The sequence below is a fragment of the Myxocyprinus asiaticus genome, chromosome 45 (genome assembly GCF_019703515.2).
Source record: "Myxocyprinus asiaticus isolate MX2 ecotype Aquarium Trade chromosome 45, UBuf_Myxa_2, whole genome shotgun sequence".
In the NCBI taxonomy this organism is placed as follows: Eukaryota; Metazoa; Chordata; class Actinopteri; order Cypriniformes; family Catostomidae; genus Myxocyprinus; species Myxocyprinus asiaticus.
Genome location: NC_059388.1, coordinates 30,142,808 through 30,168,389, shown reverse-complemented (window position 1 = coordinate 30,168,389; position 25,582 = coordinate 30,142,808). Strand labels below are relative to the sequence as shown.

Sequence of the window (25,582 nt, the reverse complement as noted above, 5' to 3'; positions counted from 1 at the left end):
CATACATATGTACATTTTTTGATTTTCTTCAGCTGTTTTTGGAATATAGAAACACAACTCACTCAACAAGCTACACAATTTATGGTATTAATTACGTCTGTTTTTAAATACTCCAGATCTATCATTTTCCATCCGAGCTGACAGTGTTTAGATTCTCCATTTTAACCAATCAGATTTCAGTCTGAACTTCATAACAATTCAGAAGAGACTGGTGCTCCTTATCTATAATCTTACCAGCTAATCACATCAGCACGTCCGTCCTGCATCCATCCTTGAGTCTGCTGATGTCACTGTGATGTTGCTAGGCAACAGCCTCACCAAAAAGAACCAAGAGCACCAAACTGATGAAACTGAAGGATGACTGTGAATGACTGCCTAATTAACATAGCTAATTAAGACGCTCTGGTGTATGTATAATTCAAATGATCCTGTTCTGAATAAAAGTTATGCTTAATTTCTCCAGCATTTAACGACCCATGAAGACAATTTTAACATCTCATGGAGGAAGAAAAACGATTATGGTGATTTGATCTCACTGCAATTACCTGTGAGTTTGCACAAAACAATAATAACTCAGTTAGTGTACTTTCAAAATGCACAGGATGATGTAACCTAAACAAATGACAAGTGCAAGGCACTGCTTGCTTACTTTGCATAAATAGCAATGTTCTCTCATTCAGTATATTCAAAACACTTTGGATTTCTGCCAGTAAGAAGAGTTTTTACCAGCTGATTGGGCTCAGAGCTCATGTACTCTAAATTCAGTGTTAAATACGGTCAAAGAGGCGAGTCAGCGGCCACAACACAACACAGCTAAATTAGGCTTGAAAACACTGCTGTTAATCTGTAAAGCTACTGAACAAAATTAAAGATGGTGGGCGACGTCCCTTTAGCCGAATGGGTGAAAACACGCTCTGAGCCATAAGCTCTGCAGTCATGACGACAGTCATTGATTTGGGGTTCCTCTGGGGACGGGGGGCTGATTATCTGCTACAGGGCGGGAGTTCAGACCATCTGACCAGCACACACACAAAACTACGAGAAAAACAAGTTTGGACAACAACATGTTAATCTAAATGGATCTATGTAAATGGATCTACAATATGCCCAGATAGTGTAACATTTTCGACAATTAGAAAATAACAGAATAAAATGTATTTTGATGTTTTATTTTTCGTTTATCAAAGAGAAAATGCAACAAATCAGGACAAATCAAGAACAGGATTCATGACTTTTACACTGGCTGTCAAAAACATATTGAGCAACACATAACATAATCTAAACATTAGCCACACATAAGCTATACATTTGTATTTTCTCAGGCACTAATTGAGTCTAAATAGACACACAACTTGAATAATTTCAGTAGTACGCCCAAATGACAATATTCAATTCACTATTGTTCATGTGTTACACTTGCTATAGTTTACTTCCATGTTGTTTCTTCATCAAATAGCAATGTCAAATGTAAATCAAGTCAATCACTGAAACAGCGCCACCTTGAGTAAGAAATAGCATGTATAATTTGTATGTGTACATGCAGATAATTCACCGTCACACAGAAAATCAATGTGATCTATTGTATTTATTAGTACTTATTTCTCTTGTAATAAACAAATAAAAAGAAATTAAGTGGTAGTCAACTTATATAGATATGAAATAATCATAAAAATATCATTTCTGGAAGTGCAAAAAACAAAAATGACACTATTACATATTTCGGGTCTTTAATGACCCTATACACTTTTGTACTTAAGCCATTATAAAAACATATATATATATATAATTTTTATTTTTTGGCAATTTTGGATTCTTTTTTTGTGTTACACTATTTATAAGAGAGAGATTGAGAAATATTATCAAAAACAATGGATGAGGTAAAGGGGGTGGGATGAGGTCCCGTGTCACTAAAGACCCCGAGATATGCGTTTAAGGGTTAAAGCACTCAAATCTTTGGCCCCTGCATTGTGCTGCATTACTGGAAATTCATGTTATTTGGCCTTTTATGTCATTGTTCAGTTGTTCAACAAGGTTCCAGTAACTTAAAGCTAAATTTATATGTAATTTGTAATTTTTGTAATGTGTATTTTCTATGCCACAAACAAACTATTGTCTGTTTTCAAACAGGTTTCCCAAACATTCCCCACATCTTCCATTGGTTGGACAAACAGATAATCCCGCCGCAAACTCATGCCACAGGAGAAAGGTTTTTTTTTGTTTAGTTTTTTTTTTTTATTTTTCCCCTTTTTCTCCCAATTTGGAATGCCCAATTCCCAATGTGCTTTTAAGTCCTCGTGGTCGCGTAGTGATTCGCCTCAATCCGGGTGGCGGAGGATGAATCTCAGTTGCCTCGAGTCTGAGATCGTCAACCCAATCTTATCACGTGGCTTGTTGAGCGCATTGCCATGGAGACATAGCGCATGTGGAGGCTTCATGCCATCCACCGTGGCATCCATGCTCAACTCACCACGCACCCCACCGAGAACGAACCACATTATAAAAGTCACGAGGAGATTACCCCATGTGACTCTACCCTCCCTAGCAACCGGGCCAATTTGGTTGCTTAGGAGACCTGGCTGGAGTCACTCAGCACGCCCTGTGATTCGAACTAGCGAACTCCAGGGGTGGTAGCCAGCGTGTTTACCACTGAGCTACCCAGGCCCCGAGAAAGTGTTTTTCAACATAAAAAAACAAAATGAACACACTTCAACTCAGACAAATTGAAGATTTTTCCATCACACATTTAATATTACCTTGATATAGTCAATATTAACATTTTCAGCTAATAAAAATGACAATTTGAAACAAGTGCTTTAGTTGGGAATGTTACTTTTAGAAATACTGTTACATTTCTGTGTTACTGATAATGAAAGTAAACTAATATGTCTCATAGAATGAACGTTACTATAACTACATTTTTGCAAACTGACTTTTACGTTTTGCTGCAGTTTCCTGGTGAAATTAACACTAGAGGCGCTACAACAACTGTGCGTTTTATTCACTCACACAAATCACGAGTACAAAGGCTGAATATGACTTTATAATTCACACTATTACTCACACACTGCTATATTATGATATGATCGAATCACTTTTACTGTAATGCATCATTTGAAAAACGATCAATTTTAACGCTTGTATTACAGACTCGCGCACTTTTACACACTTATTCCAATGTGATTAGCTTCTGCGTTAGCTCACCTGATAGAGTGTTGGACTTTGAACTCTGAAGACTGTGGTTCGAGACCAGTCAAGAACGCAAGCTGACATGTGAAACGAGAGTGTCATAAAAGCAACACGAGATCAGAAAATTAGTTTTTCATTTCTCATTTGGTTTTAGGACATTATCGGTTAGGTTTAGATGTTGGTTTAGGGTAAGGATGTCTGTTTTGTTTACCTCTTATTTGCTTTTAGGACACAATTGGTTAGGTTTAGGTTAGGGATGTCGTTTTACTCATTAAAACATCCATCTAACATTTCTGTAAAAATCTCGTCTGATTATAACACCATTTCATTCGCTTTTGGCGCCCCCCGCTGGACATTTCACTGGGAAACTGCAGTCAAACGTAATAAAGTGCATCATTTTCGTTTTACAAAAATGTTGCCATGCTCACGTAATTTTCATGAGACCAGGCTGGTCTCATCATTACTTTGCATGTGAAGTGCTGTAATACTTTTGCATTATTTTTGCATTGAAAAAAGCCCTTTTCTCGAATTAATTCGGCTGAGAGCGTGCACATTCGCAAGAGTGAAGCCACATAAAGATGAAAGCTGATGCATGAGTTTAAATGGTTTCTAAATGATAGACAGCATTTTGCAAGTTATTGTTTGAACAGTTTCCGGGTTCAATACATGTTAAGCTCAATCGACAGTATTTGTGGCATTATACTGATTACCACCAAAATGTACTTTGACTTGCCCCTCCATTTCTTTAAAAAAAAAGAGGAAAATCTGGGTTACAGTGAGGCACTTACAATGGAAGTGAATGGGGCCAATTTGTAAACAAATTTAAATACTTACCAATTCAAAAGCATAGCCAAAAACGTAAACAATACGCATGTTAACATGATTTTAGTGTTACAACGTAATGCCGTAAACCCTAAAACCCTAAATTGACTGTAAAAATGATGATTTAAACAACTTTACAGTTCAAATAATATATGAGAAGTCACTTCAGAAGCCACTAGAAGTCTTATGCAACCTGACAAGGATGCTGGATTACCAGCCTGACAAATAAGCTTTCTGAGCCGAACCTCACAACACCTTCAACTCTACTAAACAAACCGCCAAAACAACCCGTATCCCCAATAAACAGATGCATCTAATCTTGTATCTGAAATACTCCATTAGCACCCAATATGCCTTCTGAAAATCACTTTAAATTACACCGTTTCACACTTTACACCAGTATTTTCATGAAAACAACACTGTCCTTTGTACTTTAAGGGGATAGTTCACCCAAAAAAGAACATTCTGTCATCATTTATTCACCCACATGCTGTTCAAAACCTGTCTGAAAAGCATAGGAAATTGTTCGCCTCAGTCACTATTCACTTTCATTGTATGGGAGACAGAAAGTCATGCACGTTTTGAATGACAAATGACAATGTTTATTTTTGGTTGAACTATTCCTTTAATTTATTGAAACTTTGCTTGATGTGCGGTTCTCACCAGATACTGTTGCACGCAAAAAAAATGTAAACAACGTGTCTTATTTCATAAGCCTAAACATAGTCATGCTTAACACAGACTAAAAGCACTATAAAACTACAGTACTTGCCTTTAGTGCAGGAAGATACAGTAAGACAGTTGCTTATTAATCAAAACACTCATGCATTCAATAGAAAACACACAACATGCGGGTCTTACGTCCAAACACATTCCACTCACAATCAAACAATTGTTGGCGCACACAACGGCCATAATATTCCCAGACAGTTGGTTAATATGTGAAATGCACGCTCACACTGAGCCAACCACATGCAAAGTGCCCTGCTCCTGATTGGTCAAAATGATTGCAGATGTAGGTAAAGCCACTTTTGATTGGTGGAGCTGCTTGCTGTGCATTTTAACCCCATTTACCAATGGGATGTAATCTGTTAAATCCAGGTCAACCACACCGGCTCGCTCTCAGACAGGCAGAAAGAGAGAGGGCCAGTAAAGAGGATTTGCACGCTCATATCAGTCACCATACTGATGCGCTGTCCCCCGGAGAAAGCGTTTGTGTGTGTTGTGTCAGGTTACTGCTGACGGCACTGAATAATTGAGTGAAATGTGGCCCTGCAAGATGAACACACAATCAAACTTTCTATCATACATTTCCAAACAATGTGAACTATTTTAGACACACCCAAATGCCTGTGATTCAGACAAGACTAGATGAACAGTGAATGGGCATTTGAAAGGAAAGCATCTCCCTTTGAGAACAGTGAAGGGCATTTGCTGTTGCCATGGAGACCTGACAAGGTGCAACGGGGTCTAGAGGCATTGAGTGGTTTTGTGGATGTGTTGTGCAGAAGTGATTGCGTGAATGTATAGCCTTTCAATAGTACAACAAAAACAATTCATAAGCCACACGTGTGACACTTAAAATGTGAACACACTAATGCAAGCTCCAAACATAGGTAAGCATGGTGCATTTATTCAAATTAAAAATGATTTTCACATTCCTCATCATTATAAAAGCTCAGTCTTTTCATAATATGATTAACTGCTCTATAGAGCTATAAGCCAAGGCATCACAGGTGACTGTAAATGTGTGTATCTTTAAGCATTGTGGACTTAACCCATTAAGCTCAGATGGGCCAGCAAGAAACAAATATAATTGTCAAAATTATGTACTAATAACTACAGTCTTGTCCAACACAAAATAGGTATCATACAAAGCATGTAGGCATTATGTTCCGTTTTGATCATTTATTAAAACAATTTGCACTGCACATATTATTGCAATCAGTAAAAACATCAAACTCATCAAATAGCCATGTGTCAAATGTTGTTGCAAAAACATCACCATACCAACTGATACTGAAGGCCACGTGTATTTTAAGGTTTCAGACACAGCTCAAGTGTTACAGTCTGTTTCCTATAGACTTTGGGGCCCTCTAGTGGAAAATATGAAAACTACACAGGGAAAATTTATCAGAATTGTCACCATGACATCAACATTTACCCTGTTCACTTTCATATGAATTATTCCTTATCCTATTGTGCATGATGTATCAGTGCATGTAGGGAAAAATACATTTAGCCTAGGCTAAAATAATACTAACCAAAAAAATGTCATGTTTAACCTCTGAAATACTTCACCAGTCTAAAACAAAACTTGCGCCTGAAGATGACAGATTGGAAATAAACATAAGTAATGTTCATTTGTTTATGTCAGTACTGGCCTGGGATCAGATTTCTTCCAACTTTTAAATGATATGGCACACACTGACCATGAAAATTCATAATAAGATTACTTTGGGAGAAACTCACGTGTTTGTTGTCTTACCGTGACTGTAGCTGACGCCCGGGCTGAGGGAGGGGCTTGTGAGCAGATCTTTACTGGGCGTGTCCTTCCCACGCTGGCTCATTCTTCCCGGAGTCAAATGTGCTGCATCATCACCAGGCATTAAGGCAGCTATGGCAACAAAAAGAGAGAGATACAAGACATATTTAGAGAATAATGCTAAATCAATGCAGCAAACACTCCTGCATCACAATCAAATTCTGTTAAAGTGTATCTTTGTGCTGTACTCCCTCTAGTGGGTGACACTTAGTAATAAAAATGGGCAATATGATAAGAGTAAGAAGTACATGGTAAAGTACTATGGTATAATACATTGTTGTTAGTATTACTATATAGAGGTCGACCGATAGTGGATTTTGCAGACACCAAAAACTAAGCTGGTTGAAAAGGGCGATAACCGATTAATCGGCCTTACTGTCACACTGTAAAAAAATGTCCATATTTCTAATGGTAAAACAATGTAAAAATGCTACAGTAGAAAAAAAAAATCTGGTAACACTTTCTATGAAGCCCATATTTATAATGCATTGTGAAGGCGTTATAAATACATTATAATGCATTTGTAATGTCTCATAATACACCTTATAATTATAAATAATTGTAACCACAATTATAATCCATTATTATCCTTAAATATTCATAGTTATAATGCCAGTATATAATGCATTATAACATGACCAACATCACATTTTATAAGGTATTATATATATTAGGTGTGCTTTAGAAGTGCTTTAAGTGATTTTTTCTTAGAAAGTTAAACAAAAAAATGTCCTACTCCCTGAACGATATTAATGAAATAAGTTTCATGAGATATCTCACCTGTCTCTGTGACAGCACTTGACTTTGTAAACAGTAAACAAAAATGTGTCCGCGGGCCGCGGTCAATGACGCTTTCTGCCTGTCAATCATTTTGCACGTTCTCATAGTATTGTAGTTGCAGCAAATTATTGAGGCTTAATGCCATTTTTATGCCATGTTGTTCATAACAGTTGTCAGTTGAGGGCGCTATTTTGCTGCTGCTGTTGCTGTTGCTGATGTCGGTCTCAATAAAGCTAGTTTTTTATCTTTGGAGTGCGGGGTTTTAGAAAGAGGAGGCGTGGCTAATTCAACAGCTAATTCAATATGTGTTCTATTGTATTCTGTGCATTTTTAGATAACTTCCATTATATTAAATTGACTTGTAATGAATTGTTACAAGTTTATGTTATGGCTATTTATAAGAAGACATTGCTTTTGTAACTTTACTTAAAGCGGGCCAAGACCACTTATAATGGTATATTCACATCATAAAGCCTTATGACTGTTGACACTTATTTGATACATAATATACTGTATATATGCATTACATTACTTTTGCGGTTAAAACTGGATGTCGATTGTGTCATAATGCATTATACTCTTAAATAACAGGTATTATAATGTATTATAACTGTAGTTGCAATTATTTTAACATATTTAGAATGCATTATAAATATGGGCTTCAACTGGTTAACGGGTAGCCATTTAATTAATAAGGTACCCATTATTATAATGCTGTATTATGCATGCCAGGCCAGTAGTTGGCGATGTCACTTTGTAAAGAAACACTACGCGCCTGCACACAGAGCGGTGAATACAAACAATGAAGATGGCGATCGCTGGTCGTAGTAGTGATGCAGTAAATCTACACTTTGCTGGAGAACCGTCAATAAACTCAAAATCTTGAGCAGCACAAACACAGTCCTGTAGTCCACCATTGTAGTTTTGAATGTATCGCGCATTGTTTTGAAGTACTCGCGCGCATGCCTATAGATTGAACACGTAATACGCGTGCGCATGATGTCATCGTTTTTGTATGTTTACACGGAGACAATAACGGCATCGTTTTAAAAATCTTGCACTTTGAAACCCGTTTTCAAAGGTTTGTGTTTTCAGGCCCCAAAACGCCGTTGTCGTGTAAACGAACAGCCAAAATGCATACAAAGTTTTCTGTTTGCATACAATGCATACATTTCTGTCAGTCCCCTTATAGACTGTTTACAGAAATGCCGGATTTTCTTAAAGAGACAGTACCAGTTTTTCCGCACATGTTCAACAAATGTAAATACCTGTTAATAGTACTAATTATGCAATTAAACAATAAACATGAAGCAAAATATAAAATATGCAATATAAAAAATCATATTTATTGATTAAATACATTGATTTGTTCATTTTTAAAAAGATAAAATGTGAACAAAATGATGAAAAACTAATAAAATATAATTAGTAAAATGTATATTTTAATATTATACCTTGTTAGAAAGTCTCCTGTATAATTAACAGCATTAACTGGGAGAGAATTTAGTTCAAATGTAAGCAAAAGTGATACTATAACTGAAACATACCCATATGAATCAACATCGAATCGAAAGCAAAATCAAATCGAATCAAGAGCTTGTGAATCACAATTGAATCCAATCGAGAAATCTGTATCAATACCCAGCCCTACTGAAGAACCCGCCAGTGCCGGAATTGGAGGAATCAAAAATAAAATAAAAAAATTAATCTCTTGATTTTTGCCGATAACCGATAGTTCCAAAAAGCAACTATCGGCACCGATATATCGGTGAAAAGTAAATACTTAGTTATGCCACTTTCAATTGGAAAAAATTATTAATAGTAGTAGAGGTCGACCGATATATCGGCTTAACCAATATATCGGTCGACCTCTACTACTATTACTTATTTTCTTCAAGTGTATTTATACAATAAGTATAAATTTTTTTAACATGGTTTCAGCATTTCTTTCAATGACACAAAAATGACTTTTTAACCAATACATTTTCGTGACTTTTTCAGTTGTTTGTGACTGCTGGATGACGATCCAAATATTTTATTAACATTATTTTATTCCATGACCTTTCCCAGCAATTTAAAAATCTCTGATATTTCCAGCATTTGCCAGTGTGTCGAAATCTGCACAATCCAAGCAACGATGCGATGGAAAAAGTGGTTTCTAATACAAGTTTCTCATAAATATAAGTTGTGTTCATGTGTTTGTGTACCATTTGTGTTACACGACACACTGCTGTACAAATACACACACAGGTCACCTGATTCACATGAAAGCTAAACGAGCAGAGCTAAATCACTTCATGCTAATCATTAATTAGAGCTGCTCGTTTGAGACACAATCTGAATATTAACTCACACCATAAAAAAGCTACACTATAAAAGAGAAATGAGAAAACACATCTCAGGGCACATGTAACATAACCAGACACACACACACACACACACACACACACACACACACACAGGTGAATGTCAGCTTCTTACCTGGGGTGGCAAGGTGTTCTCTGTTCTCTGCATGGGACTGAACACACACACACACACACACACACATACATCAGACACACACACACACACACACACACACACACACATACATCAGACACACACACACAAAGGGGGTCCGCCAGGCAGTGGTGGGTTGTTGGTGAGGTTTTGGACACATGTTGGCAGCAGACAGACACACAACATGAAAGAGACAAAAAAAGACAAACAGGGAGAAAAGAAAAGCAGTATTAGTTAAAAACGACAAGAACATAATGACCGAACACACTGGCAACAGAATTACAGCTGAACACAACAACAAAGACTAAGCTGAACAAAAGGAGGGTTAAACACACACAGACAAACATGACACAGTCCGGACAATGTGGTTAAGTGACAATTACAATGCCATTACAATAAACAGCTGCAGTGATTGGCTGTGAGAGACAGAAGATTTGACTCTGATTAGTCTGAACATCTGTCAGTCACACAGTAAACTAAATACACTTGTGTTTATTTGCACCCTCATTGAGTCCCATTTAATCAAACAAAACAGGTTTATAATACCATCATGTATGTTATTGTCTGATTAATAAAGCTTTAAGAGCCCCTGTTGACAGATGTAATCTAATTAAACCTGCACACATTGCTAAAATGTTTGTACAACTCTGTGTCAGCCACCCAAAAATTACTACACTATATAATATTATATAACAATTTTATGAATATCTGCAAAAATATTTCAGTATATAATAAATGATCTATTAAAATTTTATATAATATAAATGTAGTACACTTTATATTATAAATATTCATAATAATTAGTCTATTTACAAATTATATATAATAAAAAACTAAAATATTATATATATATTAGAAAATACTAAAAAGTATATATTATAATAAATTATATACAAAAATATAAAATAAAACTGTAGTATTTTTATATAATAATAGCTATTATAAATATTATTATTTGCATTTGTAAAAATATTATGTACATTTAGTATATTAAAATATAATAAAAATATTTTAATATATAATGAATTAAATACAAAAATATTATATAAAAATATATATATTTAATATAATAATACATAATTGTTTAAATACTATATATTATAATAAAAAGCAAAATTATTTTAATTTACATTTATTATATTAATAATATTATAAAAATTGTTTACTATATACCAAGTTAATAATTATTATTTTTTTATATTATAACATGTACAAAATATGTTTATATATGATAAATTATGATAAATATTATATTATTCAAATATTATATATAATATAATAAAAAAACATAAATAATAATGATATTATAACAGGGTGATCCAAAAAAACAAACAAACAGCCATAAATCATATACAAAAATATAAAATAAAATATATATTTTTTAATATAATAATACATTAATTTGTAAATATATATATATATATATATATATATATATATATATATATAAAAATATAAATATTTTTATAATATTAATAATATACTAAATGTACATTTAAAATATTTCAGTTTATATATATATATATATATATATATATATATATATATATATAATATATAAAAATATAAATATTTTTATAATATTAATAATATACTAAATGTACATTTAAAATATTTCAGTTTATATATATATATATATATATATATATATATATATATATATAAATATATAAAAATATAAATATTTTTATAATATTAATAATATACTAAATGTACATTTAAAATATTTCAGTTTATATATATATATATATATATATATATATATATATATAAATTGAAATATTTTAAATGTACATTTAGTATATTATTAATATTATAAAAAATATTTTACTATATAACAAGCTAATAAATTATTATATATTTTAATATTTATATATTATTAATTATAATAAATGTTATAGTATATACTACAATAAAAACAACCATAATTAATAATAATATAATTACAGGGTGGCCTAAAAAAGACAGGGGCCACTATGTTTGATTGCTCATATCTTCAAAATGCATAAAGGTCTTTGCATGATTTTTAACATATTTCTACGACTTTATGTAAACAACAAAATTACGTCACTGTGATGTCATCGTGAGCAACAACTTGCTAAAAATAAATAAGTAAATCGTTTAGCTATGTTTTCAATGGCAGCAAATTATGTTTCTCTTTCATCACAGTGATGTCATTTTGTTGTTTACAAAAAGTATGCATTTTTAAGATATGACCAATCAAACATAGTGGGGTCACCCTGTATATTATATATTATAATATAATAATTGTATGTAGTACTAGTTACTATAATGTGTAATATTATTATGTGCATAATTATTACATTAAACACAGGCAAGCACCACTCACAGTGTCAAACAGTGTCTAGTTTAATCACAACCGTCTGTCTGAAGTTACTTACCATATAATCTCTGTTAAAATATTGAAGGTATATTCAAGAATGATTAAACGACAGTCACGGTGGATTAAAAAAGAGGATTTGTAATGTTTGGCCACTCATCATGGTATCAAAGCTGTTTTCAGAATTACTGGGATTAAATACAAAAAACACAAATACGTACAAACTGAATCAGTTCAAAAGCCTTCACAGCAGTTGAGCCCATTGCATTGTAGATTAAGTATATATTTCCTATTGTGCATACAGCATACTGTAGCAAATGCAGTTGGTCATCCAGGCATTTTTAAAGCAAATAAATATACTGCATACTGCAAAAATAGTACAAGTAGTATTAGGCCTGTCGCGATGATTAAATAACCGTCTGATTGCGGTTATTTAATCTAACTGCGGTTATTGGGCATTCAAATTCCAATCACATTTTAATGCCCAAATAAGGGAATTTTTAAGCGATGATACTGTATAAATGCCATGAACGATGCGTTTGTGTCTTTTAGGCGAGTCCGAGCATCACTGAGCTGAAATTGCTCCGGTTTCACTTTAAACGATCGTGTAATGGCAAATTCGTACACGCTGTTTTTTTTTTGTTTTTGTTTTTTTCTCCCAGTTTGGAATGCCCAGTGTGCTTTTAAGTCCTCGTGGTCGCGTAGTGATTCGCCTCAGTCCGGGTGGCGGAGGATGAATCCCAGTTGCCTCCGCGTCTGAGACCGTCAACCCGCGCATCTTATCACGTGGCTTGGAGACATAGCGCGTGTGGAGGCTTCACACCATCCACTGCGGCAACCACGCTCAACTCACCACGTGCCCCACCAAGAACGAACCACATTATAAAGACCACGAGGAGGTTACCCCATGTGACCGGGCAATTTGGTTGCTTAGGAAGCCTGGCCGGAGTCACTCAACATGCACTGGGATTCGAACTAGCGAGCTAGCGATCTCCAGCGGTGGTAGCCAGCGTATTTTACCACTGAGCTCCCTTCGTACATGCTGTGTTAATGACACGCAGTGTCAAAGAGGAGACGCACACTAACTCTATTACTGTGGAGTGATAAAATGATAAAACGAAATGTCAAAGGTTTTGCTTCATGACAAATAAGAGTTCATGGGTTTAATCAGAGCATTAAAATAACGCGTGAAAGTGAACAAATTAGGAAAGAAATATTTTACTATTGCATAATATATATCTAATAAAATATATATAAAATTTATATTTTATTTTTTATTAAAAAGCCTTAATAGGAAATCATAGTTTATTCCTATTTTATTTTTGATTTATATATTTGAAATTAATTATGTAAAAATGACTTCTTGAGGTGTACACCTTATGTGTATATGACAATTAATCGTGAAAGCATTTAACGAGACAATTAATCGTCATAGCCCTAAAACAGAAAATGAATCGTCATAATCGTAATTTTTGGTTTGACAAATAATCGTCAGCCAAATTTCACAATCATTACAGATCTAAGTATAGTTGTAAGCAATTCTGAACATACCCAATCACTTCCTCTCCAGATCAGCCAATCAGAAGCCATTCTAATCATTCTTTAGGCTTTCACTACAGTTGTCATGGATAATGGCATGCTTTCATAAGATTAGCCGAGCAGACGGAAAAGTATCTGTTATATAATCCTAAAACACAACTAAATGTCTGCTCCGTTTACTCTCGCACTCGGCAGGGAAGAGCAGCATCTGTGTTATCATTACAGTCCATGTTTTCTATGCCATTTCCTGTCACCCTCCCAAAGGCCCTTCCGATAAAACGGACAAATATAACATGGTTTTCTTTTGCCCCTTTTTTCACTAAAGGCTTCAAACACACATCTGTATGTTCCTAGATGACTAAATCAATCATCTGAGCTGTTTAACCCAAACCTAGACTACTTCCTCTATCCTGTTTACTCACACACACACGTATTAATGTGCATTTAAAAATCTCTTTTCCACACTATTCCACTTTTATGCAAACATTTAACCCATTTAAAAAAAATACTACTCTGCTATTACCATTTCTTTCTGTTTACAAGTTTAGCAGTTAGTGTGAAAATGACTGAGAGTGATTTAAAACTTAAACTCTTGGTCTCTTTTTAAACATATTTTGTTTATAGTTAACGGAGAAAAAAAGATCACTTTTGTGTGATTGGTCTGTAGTCATGCACAGCTAACTAATGCCAATCAGTAACAGATCTGGTTAGTTTGAGCATTCATGTGTATAGTGGATGGTCTGAGATTACAAACCAAAACAAAACCGTTGATGTTGGGGAAAGTCACTTTCACTGTCTAGCAATCGATCTGTGACAGCATGGTTTCTGCTGAGCTTCCTCAAGCTTTGACTCCGTCAGTCATAGTCAATGTACTTACACAGCGGGCACAATCAACACACACACGTGTGCGCACACACACACACACACACACCTTTAAAGGAATGTTAGGCATGAATGTTAGAGATCCTTTCACTGCATGATAAGCGTAAAAGTTTGGTTTGACACGTTCCATGTAATGCGTGTCCAAAGACAAGATCCACACAATCCATTTGTCATTGAATAATATCTCTGTTCTTTACAGTCAGCTGTTAATGACAATAAAAACAACAAAATAGAAACATTCACACATAACACAGATGCGGTAAAGAAGCTGCGTGACTCCATTCTCTCTGAACTGCCGCAATTCTTAAAGAGACAGTACCAGTTTAGCAGTTGTTCTACATATAAATGTAAATACTTCTAAATAGTACTAATTATACATGTAAACAATAAACATATATATGCAATATAATATATGCAATTTCAAGATGGAATACATTGAGTTTGTGCATTTCTAAAAAGCTCAAATGTGACCAAAGGGATAAAAACGAATGATAACATAAACATTTTTAAATTATTATTTTCCTAATGTACCAAGTTAGACAGGCCTGTATAGTAAACAGTGTGATGAAGAGGAGGGCGTGGCCGGGCCGTGAGGACGGACGCCTGGCACTGAATTATCCCAATCAGCCGGGAGAGGGATAAAGAGGAGCCAGAGATGCCAGTTCGGGAGAGAGTGAGAGAGAGTTGCACACAGCTCGCAGACGTGTGCATTCTGTGTCGGGCAGGGAAGGTCAACAGTGTGAGAGCCACACGGAGCTGTGTGTGTGCGCTGTCATTATTGTGCTGAAAAGCAATTATTATGTTGTGTCTGTGTTTAATTAAAGTCTTTTGTGAACCGTTCACCCGGCCCCCGCTTTCTCCTTCTTAGGGAAGGCAGAGATCTGCCACAAAGAGTATTAGCCGAGAGAGAATTTCTTTCATATGAATGGCCACAATGTCACAATGGACTAGGGTTGCCACCCGTCCCGTAAAATATGTGATCGTCCCGTTTTTCAAGATAAAATGTTGCGTCCCGTATCAAATCAACACGGGATGCGATTTGACCCATATTTAAGCTGTTCAAATGGCATCACGGTGAAATTCTTCCACATCACTAATTTAACAGTTGGAAAATTTGCCTACAGTGGGTAAGGGACCGTCTGAAAAGTCCACACATTGTGCTAAAACATGCTAATACTGTGGAGAGTGTGGTAAGGGACTGTCTGAAAAGTCCACACATTGTGCTAAAACATGCTAATACTGTGGAGAGTGTGGTAAGGGACTGTCTGAATAGTCCACACATTGTGCTAAAACATGCTAATACTGTGGAGAGTGTAGTAAGGGACTGTCTGAAAAGTCCACACATTGTGCTAAAACGTGCTAATACTGTGGAGAGTGTGGTAAGGGACTGTCTGAAAAGTCCACACATTGTGCTAGAACATGCTAATACTGTGGAGAGTGTGGTAAGGGACTGTCTGAACAGTCCACACATTGTGCTAAAACGTGCTAATACTGTGGAGAGTGTGGTAAGGGACTGTCTGAAAAGTCCACACATTGTGCTAAAACATGCTAATACTGTGGAGAGTGTGGTAAGGGACTGTCTGAACAGTCCACACATTGTGCTAAAACTGTGGATTTTTTTCTATATAAATGTTCAATAAGATCAAACAATGTATGAATACAATCATAAAGACAAGTACAGGTGAAGGAAAAAAATAAACAAATAAAATAAAATCAATAAAAATTATAAAGACAAATATGCATAAACAAACCAAAATGTATACATAAGATAAAGATGACAAATAATCGAAAAAATAAAAATAAATATATTTTTAACATATAAAAGATTTATTTTTTATAAGTCAGGAAAGTTCACATTTTAGCATATAAGAAAGGATATACAATTTTTATTAATAATGCATATTGGGGGCTTGGGTAGCTCAGTGGTAAAGACGCTGACTACCACCCCTGGAGTCGTGAGTTTGAATCCAGGGTGTGCCGAGTGACTCCAGCCGGGTCTCCTAAGCAACCAAATTGTCCCGGTTGCTAGGGAGGGTAGAGTCACATGGGGTAACCTCCTCGTGGTCGCTATAATGTGGTTCGCTCTTGGTGGGGTGCGTGGTGAGTTGTGTGTGGATGCCACGGAGAATACCGTGGGTCTCCACGGTAACGCGCTCAACAAGCCACGTGATAAAATGCATGGATTGACAGTCTCAGACGTGGAGGCAATTGAGATTCATCCTCCGCCACCCAGATTGAGGCGAGTCACTACGCCACCACGAGGACTTTGGGAATTGGGCATTCCAAATTGGGAGAAAAAAAAAATAGAAAAATGTACTCAAGTACTGTAATGAGTAGTATTCATTACAACTATAAGAGTAGTTGTAATTCATTACTTTCCACCTCTGCTAATCAGTCTAACTCACCCATTTAATTTTTTTAAGTCAACATTATCATTTTGTAAGATTACTGTGTAGGCACAATCTATAAAGCATAAGCCTTTTTATCAAAAGGTTTTTAAGGTCATTAGAAACATTAAAGTAAAGTGTGTTATAGACTGGGAGTGTATATAATCTGTAATTCAGGGTGCATTTGGCCTTGACTAACTGAACGAGCAATATTTCACAGACACACATTTTCCCAACTGATTAATCTAAACAGCCACCAAGTGTTTTCGGCTCAGAAGTCTCATTTAACGTTTAGCTGTCTCCTCCCCTTCTGCACCAGCTGCCAGTGTCGGCAAAAACACTCTGATTTACGGTCCCCTACAACCCTGCATGCAAAAATAATGACTGCTTAAACATCTTCTAATGGGCCAAATCTTTCCTGGAAAGAATTCAGACAAGTCAATCATCCTACAAAACAAAAAGGATGGATTGTACAGATTGCAACTGATATTTTAAACTTTCAGAGTTCAGGTGTTTTCCAGCAAATCCACTGGGAAGAATAATGCGAAACACTCAAGAGCATTCACACACACACGTACATGTCAGCAGCCAGTATATGACAGCACAGCTTTAATGTTGTATCAGCACTGTCCTTACTTTCACACTCACTAAAGTAACAAAACAACAGAAAAAGGACAGTGTGGTAAGACTCAGAAATGTGGAACTAGTATTTTTGTTAAAGCCCTTATATGAATTGTGAACAAAAATGTTTGTTATTTGAGCTATAAAGTTGCCCAAATCTACTTTTCTTGGTGGAGGAACTTCTGGTTACTTCTTTCTATCTTTGCTGCTGCTTTAGGGCTGTGAAAACGTCAATTAATTCTGAAAACGCATCTCTGATCAGCAGACATGAGTGCAGCTAATCACTTCTGTCAGCCGGTGAGAAGTCAGCAAACACTCGCTCATGACAGATGCTGAACATCACACAGAGCTGACGAGGAAGAGGTGGGGACGTGACAACCATTGGAGATGCCGTGAGAATACCAAAACAGAAGTGCTCAAGACAAAGCAAAAGAAACAGAGCAAAAAAAAAAAAAAAAACGCAGGCAGGATGGATTTCGATGGAAAATAAACAAATCTAGTTTTGCATTCAAATTGGCCAATTGGCTCAGTGTAAAAGCAATCTATCCAGAACGTCTGTTCACATGCTCAATACAACTTATACAGTAACATATATATATATATATATATATATATTCTAATATATATGTAGAAATGCAGAAAATTGGAAAAAAATCTATTATATATAGTTTTTTATATTTATTTGATATATATTTGAGAATGTATATATATATATATATATATATATATATATATATATATATATATATATATATATATATATATATATATATATATTTCTATTTATTTATTTATTTTTTCTCCATTTTTTAACACCATGAGATGGGACTTTCCTCAGTGAAGATGTCCTGGACCCACACACAAACTGAGAGAGGCCTGCTGTCTGAAGAGTGTGATCACGCGGAGCGTGGGTAGCTCAGTGGTAAAAAACTTTGGCTACCACCCCTGGAGTTCGCTAGTTCGAATCCCAGGGTGTGCTGAGTGACTGCAGCCAGGTCTCCTAAGTAACCAAATTGGCCTGGTTGCTAGGGTGGGTAGAGTCACATGGGGTAACCTCCTCGTGGTCGCTATAATGTGGTTTGTTCTTGGTAGGGCGCGTGGTGAGTTGAGCACGGATGCCGCGGTGGATGGCATCCACACGTGCTATGTCTCTGTGGCGACGTGCTCAACAAGCCACGTGATAAGATGCGCGGGTTGATGGTCTCAGATGCAGAGGCCGCTGGGATTCGAATCAGGCGAATCACTACGCGACCTCAAGGACTTAAAAGCGCACTGGGAATTGGGAATTCCAAATTGGGTGAAAAAGGGGAAAAATCCTCAAAAAAAAAGAAAAAAGAAAAAAGAGTGTGATCATGCTTTGGCCGACTGTCCGCAGATAAACTACTCACAGAGATTATCCAACAGTTGTCTTATGTCTACATCAGTCACAACTAACAATGACTCACACACACATTCACAAACTTAGTACTATCACATAATTCCAAATAGATACACTTTTCAAAGAAAAAAAAAAGTGTGGTGCTTGTCTATGCAAAACTTGCCGCTATGATGTGAGGGTGTTGTGGGTGGTGGTTTACTGGCCCAGTCAAATTAGCTCAATACTCTGATCTCTAGATAAGGCTCAGATGCCTCCCTCAATGGAAATCTATATAACACATCTTTTCTAAACAAGCCATATGATTTGAGGAATCATTCATGTCTGTAGCACAAATGGTGCGGGGTTTGTTTACATCACTAACCCTAATATGAGCAACAGTAATAGTGATGCTTTAGCAAACACTAGTGAGACATCAGTAAAATAAATAAAACTCCAGCTTCCACATCTACACTCTTACACAGATAGCTGTGGAAATGTACAAGAGTCCATAAAAAATAAATCACTCAATAATCACTGTAAGAGACTTTGGATCAACGTGGAATGGCGTCAACACCCAAAAATTCATGTGAAATCTGACTTTATGTATGAGATACAGAGAGACATAGAAAGAAAGAGAGAAAGAGAAATAACAAGATATCCTACCGTTTGTGTGCTGCTGTCGGTCAGTGTAGCAGATCTGCTGTCTGTGACACTGACATCATGCAAACACACACTCAGAGCGTGCAGGAGAGCACAGATCTTTCCTTTCTCACACACATGCGGTACTGGACTAACTCTCTCTTGCACATCCTTCTAGCATCGCTCCTCCCTGTTTCTTCTCTCTCTCTCTCTCTCTCTTCACGTCTGTTTGTTGATGATTAGTTGAATGTCTGTTCACACTTTTCTTTCTCACAGCTGGTCAGCCAGTGAAATGGACACACTGACAATATAACACACAAACACACACATGGACGCACACACAGAAACATGCGGTCCACACAGCAGCTGTATATTAAGAATGTAATGGATTTTTGTGGTACCCTACCAGTGCTTGATCATCTTAAACGCATCTTAAAGCGCAGCTTTTGGGATAAATGGTATAATATGTCTGCCATGGAAATAATTGTTGGGTCTCAACGTTGATGACAACATAGACACGACACTTAAAAAAACAACCAAAAAACAATTTAAATAAAGGATGCTTTCATATTGACCAAAAGTTTGTTTCAGGCGTAAGGCCAAAGTATACTTCGGTTTTTTGCTGTCGGTACGTCTCTTGCACAGCGTACGTGACACAAATTTTGTCATCAGCACAGTATGCATGGACTGTCCGCGTGCAGCCTAGTTTTTCCAGACATGCTGACAGTCCGCGTCTTTGCACGTCATCGGTGCATGCACCTGCTGTTGACTGTAATAAAAAAGTAGCACAAAGCAGTAGCACGTATGTATAGAGCCTTTTAGAGGAGGGTTTCTCAACCACTGGGTTGCGACCCTGATCATTGTCTGCTGGGTTGCGAGATCTTTTCTGTCATGAGAACAAATGACCAATTAGAAGGATAGAACTGTACATTTGCAATGTTTGGGGCAACAGTGACCTCTATTGTCGAATCGTGTTAATATCTCCTGGCTGCATTTCTCTGATGTTAATGATTAGCTATCCAATCACAATAATCCATCAATGCTACGCATCGTTCTTTTTGTACAACTGCATTTGCTGACAATAGTCTGCGGTTCCTCGCAATAAATTATGCTTTCTCTTACAATAGTTTGTTTTCCCTCCCAATACTTTTGCGTTTTTTCACAAAACGTTTTGCATTCCCTCTTAATAATTTGCATTGCCTCCAAATACGTTCCGAATTCTCTCGCAATAAGTTTTGCATTCCGTCGCAATAGTTTGTGTTCTCTCGCAATAACTTACCATTCCAATAATTTTGGGTTCCCTGGTAATAGCTTTATCCAGCTCTTACGCTCTACTACAGCAACCATAGTTAAACTATGGTATATGTCCTACTTTTTTTTCTATTTTTACTAGAAATACCATAGTTGAACTATAATTACTATTGTAAAACCAAGGTAAATTTTGTGGTTACTATGGTTTTACTACAAAAACCATAGTTCAACCATGGTTAATTTTCATAAGGGATGGATAAAGCTATTGCGAGAGAACGCAAAACTATTAAAGAAAAAAGTATACCCTAGCCTGTAGAATGTGATCAAACTTGCCTTAAAAGCTTCATAGTTGTTTGTATGAATTTCCAGAGTCAACATCTGAATAATTACCAGCAATGCATCATGACTCACATGTATTTTCCATGATGCAAGCATTAATAATGCATCATTCCAAAACATGCAATTTGCAAAAGACCTAAGTGGAACCCTAAGCCAAAGTAACAGAGCAAACACGGTATTTGTGAAATGCTGTGGTCTCTTTAGACCCTAAACTTCAGTAAATGTAAATACCTACAATCCATATGCAAATAGAAAATGTATGAATTCAAATTCACATAAACAATAGACTGTTTTAAGAGTTTTCAACGGGTCAAGGTGAGTGAATATCCACTTCTCTGCAGCCTTCAGAATTTCTAAATCAAAGACTCTTTTCCAGTCGCTAGTGTGTATTTAGCTCACTGTAATACATTTAGATGAAACATACTGTTCATGGCCTCACATCTTTGATATCTGCTGTCAAATATGAGCTGCCTAAGGTTTGTGTAGTCTACCCATCTCCAGAGACAGGAAACGAGTGGCAGTGGTTTCCTGTCAAACAACCCTCTGTCTTTCTCCTCCATCTTATGTAAAATTATCATCAGCGTCATATTGCATTTCCTTATCAGTGTACATATATAAACACATCAGAGGTGTTGACTGGGTCAATTTCATGCCACATTGTCTGCCAGTGAATTGTCAAAGATTACAAACGTAAAGATTAAGACAACTAACATGATGAGTTTTTCAGTGTTTCAATGTGCATGACTGTGTTATCATTTAGACAATCAAATGAATGGGTCTTGACGAATCTCTTTTCCCTTTCTTATTAATTTTTTGTGTTTGTGTAACTTGTTTACCTGCTATAATATGTATCAAATAAACCTTTGAACGTCTTTCAAACATCTAATTCCATGAAACTCAAATCCTGGGACTAGTGTTTACTCAGAAGCACTCATTGTAGCAGTCTGGTACCTTGCATCTTTTGTCTTTCACATACAGTCCAAAAGTACTCTGATGTTAATGTCAATAGAGGAACAACACAAGGTTGTGCCTGGATTGCATAAAGAAGTAAAACATGCACAAACACACACACACAAATGTGTGTCTTAAGTGTGGACCACGTCCCTTGAGTACTCTTCTCTGAGCTCATCTAATAGTGAGAAGTGCATCTTGGGATAGAGTGAAAGTACGACAAACAGTCTCCTGTAATGAAGGTATGGCTCTCTGGTCAAGGTTTACTGATTCTTCCAGAAGAGTCATAAACTGTGGGAGTACTTTATTTTACTGCAAAATCTCTCCCGCCTCTCTCTGTTCTGATGATTCAGGCAGGAAAGGTGCGAGCTTCATAACACTTGGCAGTAAAGAAATAATGTCGATTCTTATTTTGGAAAAATTATAGGTATTGTGAGTGATCAATTACGGTTTCATTATGGGCTAAATGAAAATATATAACAGTGGAAAGTAGGGAACCAAGTACAAAAGTACCAATAAAGAACTGTGGTATACATTTTTCACATTTATTGCCATAAAAAATGTGAAATTAGTTCGTTATGCATGAGCGAATCTCATCAAAACTGTCGGAAAATGATCGGGTCAGTTTTAACCCCAAAATCAAAACAAAATAATGATGTTTTGTGTAAAGAAAATGAAGCATATTTTTAGTACCGTTAAGATTTTTGCATTGTGACGTTATTTTCATGACAATTTAACACTGTAACACAGTTCAATGGAAAAATGATCATGCTAAAACTATCATCAGCGTCATATTGCTTTCCTTATCAGTGTACATATATAAACACATCAGAGGTGCTGACTGGGTCAATTTCATGCCACATTGTCTACCAGTGAATTGTCAAAAATCCGCCAGGGGAGCAGCCGCAGCCGTCTGCCTGGGGACGAAGGGGTCGCTGCCAGCCGCCGAGAGTCGAAGGAACCGCGGCTGTCTGCCGAGTAGGGGAGGAGCGGTTCCGTCCGCCAGGGGCTGGAGGACTCGCTGCCTTCCGCCGGTGGAGGCACAGGCTGGCGTCTGCTGGAGAGCGTAGGAGCGGTTAAGGACAGGGCGACAGCACATCCGGGAGCCGGCGAGCAATTACTTCTCTCTCTCTCTCTGTGTCTCCGCTTGCCCTTTCCCTCTCCCCTCGTCTCTTTCCCCAGGTTCACAGGAGGCGGGGTGGGCCACCCGGAAGGGCAGCGTCTCCCCCCAAGAGATGGGGGGAGATAGTTAGACCGGTGGTGCCCCGGCCTGAATCAGGCAAGGGAGGAGTGTGATGAGGAGGAGCACGGCCAACGCTGAATCAGCTGATCAGCGGAAGAGCGAGATAAGGGGAGACCGTAGACGCCATTCGAGAGAGAGGGACGCACGCAGCTGCGCTGCTTTATGTTGGTTTTAAGTTTACCATTAAACTTTATGTTTACTGTTCAGCCGGTTCCTGCCTCCTCCTTGCCCGTCATTATACTGTTACAAATATATATTTTATTCAAAATTAAAAATGCAATAATAATAAAAAGTAAAACATAATATATACCTTCATATTTTGTTCCATGGATTTTAGTGTAAACCTTTAAGTGTTCAGGATATTCACCCATATACAGATGAAGGGAGAGCCCTTAAGTCACTTATTAAGGAGTGCTCGCACTGTAATTAGCTAATAACCCGATGCACACACTTTTATGAATGAATGCTGTGCAAAGGTACAATTACAATCAGTTTACACAAAGCCAAAAGATGCCCTTCTCCAATGCCAGAGAGCTGAAAATCTGATCTCAGCACAGCCACTAAACCTTTTACAGAGGCAATAAATGGAGTTATGTTCTCTGACGCATTTAAAGCAACTGGAGCTCTGATGCTGCATGAAAATAATTCACGTCTTATTGAAATAACCACAAATAACACCCAACCATTATTTCTGCAAACAGCTATAACAGCTCGTGAACCAGGAAATCACTTATTAACACCTACACAGCTTTTGCTCGATGGAGAAGTGCACACATTTCTTTAGGTTAATGAAAGAGAGAGAGAGCGAGAGAGAGAGCGAGAGAGAGAGACAGAGAGTTTGTGTATGTGGCTCACAGATGCATGCTGGGTAACATCTGAGGTTTGCTCCAAAATCTACTGATATTAACTGGTTTGTGTGAGGGTTAGGTTAAGGGGTAAGGTTGGGGTATAACAAATGTTATCAACTCTGTATAAAAAACATTTCATCTATGTGTATGTGTGTGTGTTGACTCACTGACAGTTCATACACTAGCAAACAATCAGAGACACAAACACTTCAGCTGCTGAGTCTAGCACAATATGAGCTAATCATCAGTGAGATAATTAGTTTTGACATGTTCTCATATTCAGAACTGATCTGACATTTATTATTTCTACAGCAAATCTACATGTGAATCTCTCAAAACCTGCCAAGAATAGGTCCAGGTCACATTTCACCCCGAAATCAAGAGAAAAGAAATAAGAAATTATATTTTGCATAAAGAAAAATAAAAATAAAAATTATTGTGAAATTATTTTATGACAACGTGGCACATTTTAAACTCTTAAATTCTCATTAACATAATTATAATTTACTTTTGAGATTTTTTTTGCAACTCTCAGTATTCTCAAATGGTGATTCTCATTAGACTCTCATTACAGTAATACAGTATTTTTGTTACTTTAAGTAACATAAATTTACAGCAATACAGTATTTATTTTTATTTAAATGAAAAAAGTCAAGGCAAAAAGACCATAATCTTAAAATACTTATATAGATATAAATATTAGGGATGCACTGATATATCGGCCACCGATATTTATCAGTCAATACTTTTTCTACCAATATGGAATGCCCAATTCCCACTACTTAGTAGGTCCTTGTGGTGGCACAGTTACTCACCTCAATCCGGGTGGTGGAGAACAAGTCTCAGTTGCATCCGCTTCTGAGACCATCAATCCACGCATCTTATCACGACTTGTTGTGCATGACACCGCGGAGACTCACAGTGTGTGGAGGCTCGTGCTACTCTCCGCGATCCACGCACAACTTACCACACGCCCCATTGAGAGTGAGAACCACTAATCGCGACCACGAGGAGGTTACCCCATGTGACTCTACCCTCCCTAGCAACCAGGCCAATCTGGTTGCTTAGGAGACCTGGCCGGAGTCACTCAGCACACCCTGGATTCGAACTCGCGACTCTAGGGGTGGTAGTCAGCGTCAATACTCGCTGAGCTACACGGGCCCCTATCAGTCAATTATTGACCAAATTTAAACTACTGTCAAATTGTTTAAGCATTAAAACGCTGATATGAAATACATGAAAACTTGAAAGGCTGTGTTTAAAAATAGACTGCAATAAGCGCTTTAGTTAGCGCTTCAGTCAGCATTGTGTAAGCAAGCGGTGCCTTCTAGCGGTCTGGACACCGTTTTCCA

At 36.8% G+C, this 25,582-nt stretch overlaps 1 protein-coding gene across 8 annotated transcripts in view; it reads right to left on the bottom strand.

The window, feature by feature from the left end:
• Positions 1-25,582, bottom strand: part of osbpl8 (oxysterol binding protein-like 8) — a 105,303-nt gene that overhangs the window by 49,056 nt on the left and 30,665 nt on the right. For 2 of the 8 annotated variants that reach the window (XM_051688189.1, XM_051688188.1), the window contains 2 exons: positions 9,815-9,851; positions 6,497-6,625 (listed from right to left, as the gene is read on the bottom strand). In XM_051688189.1, coding sequence (XP_051544149.1) covers positions 6,497-6,625; positions 9,815-9,851 — 166 coding nt within the window. Of the gene's footprint in view, positions 1-6,496; positions 6,626-9,814; positions 9,852-13,724; positions 13,792-19,622; positions 19,735-25,582 lie in introns of those variants that run through there. The other 6 variants (XM_051688194.1, XM_051688193.1, XM_051688195.1 and 3 more) reach the window with 5 other exon arrangements.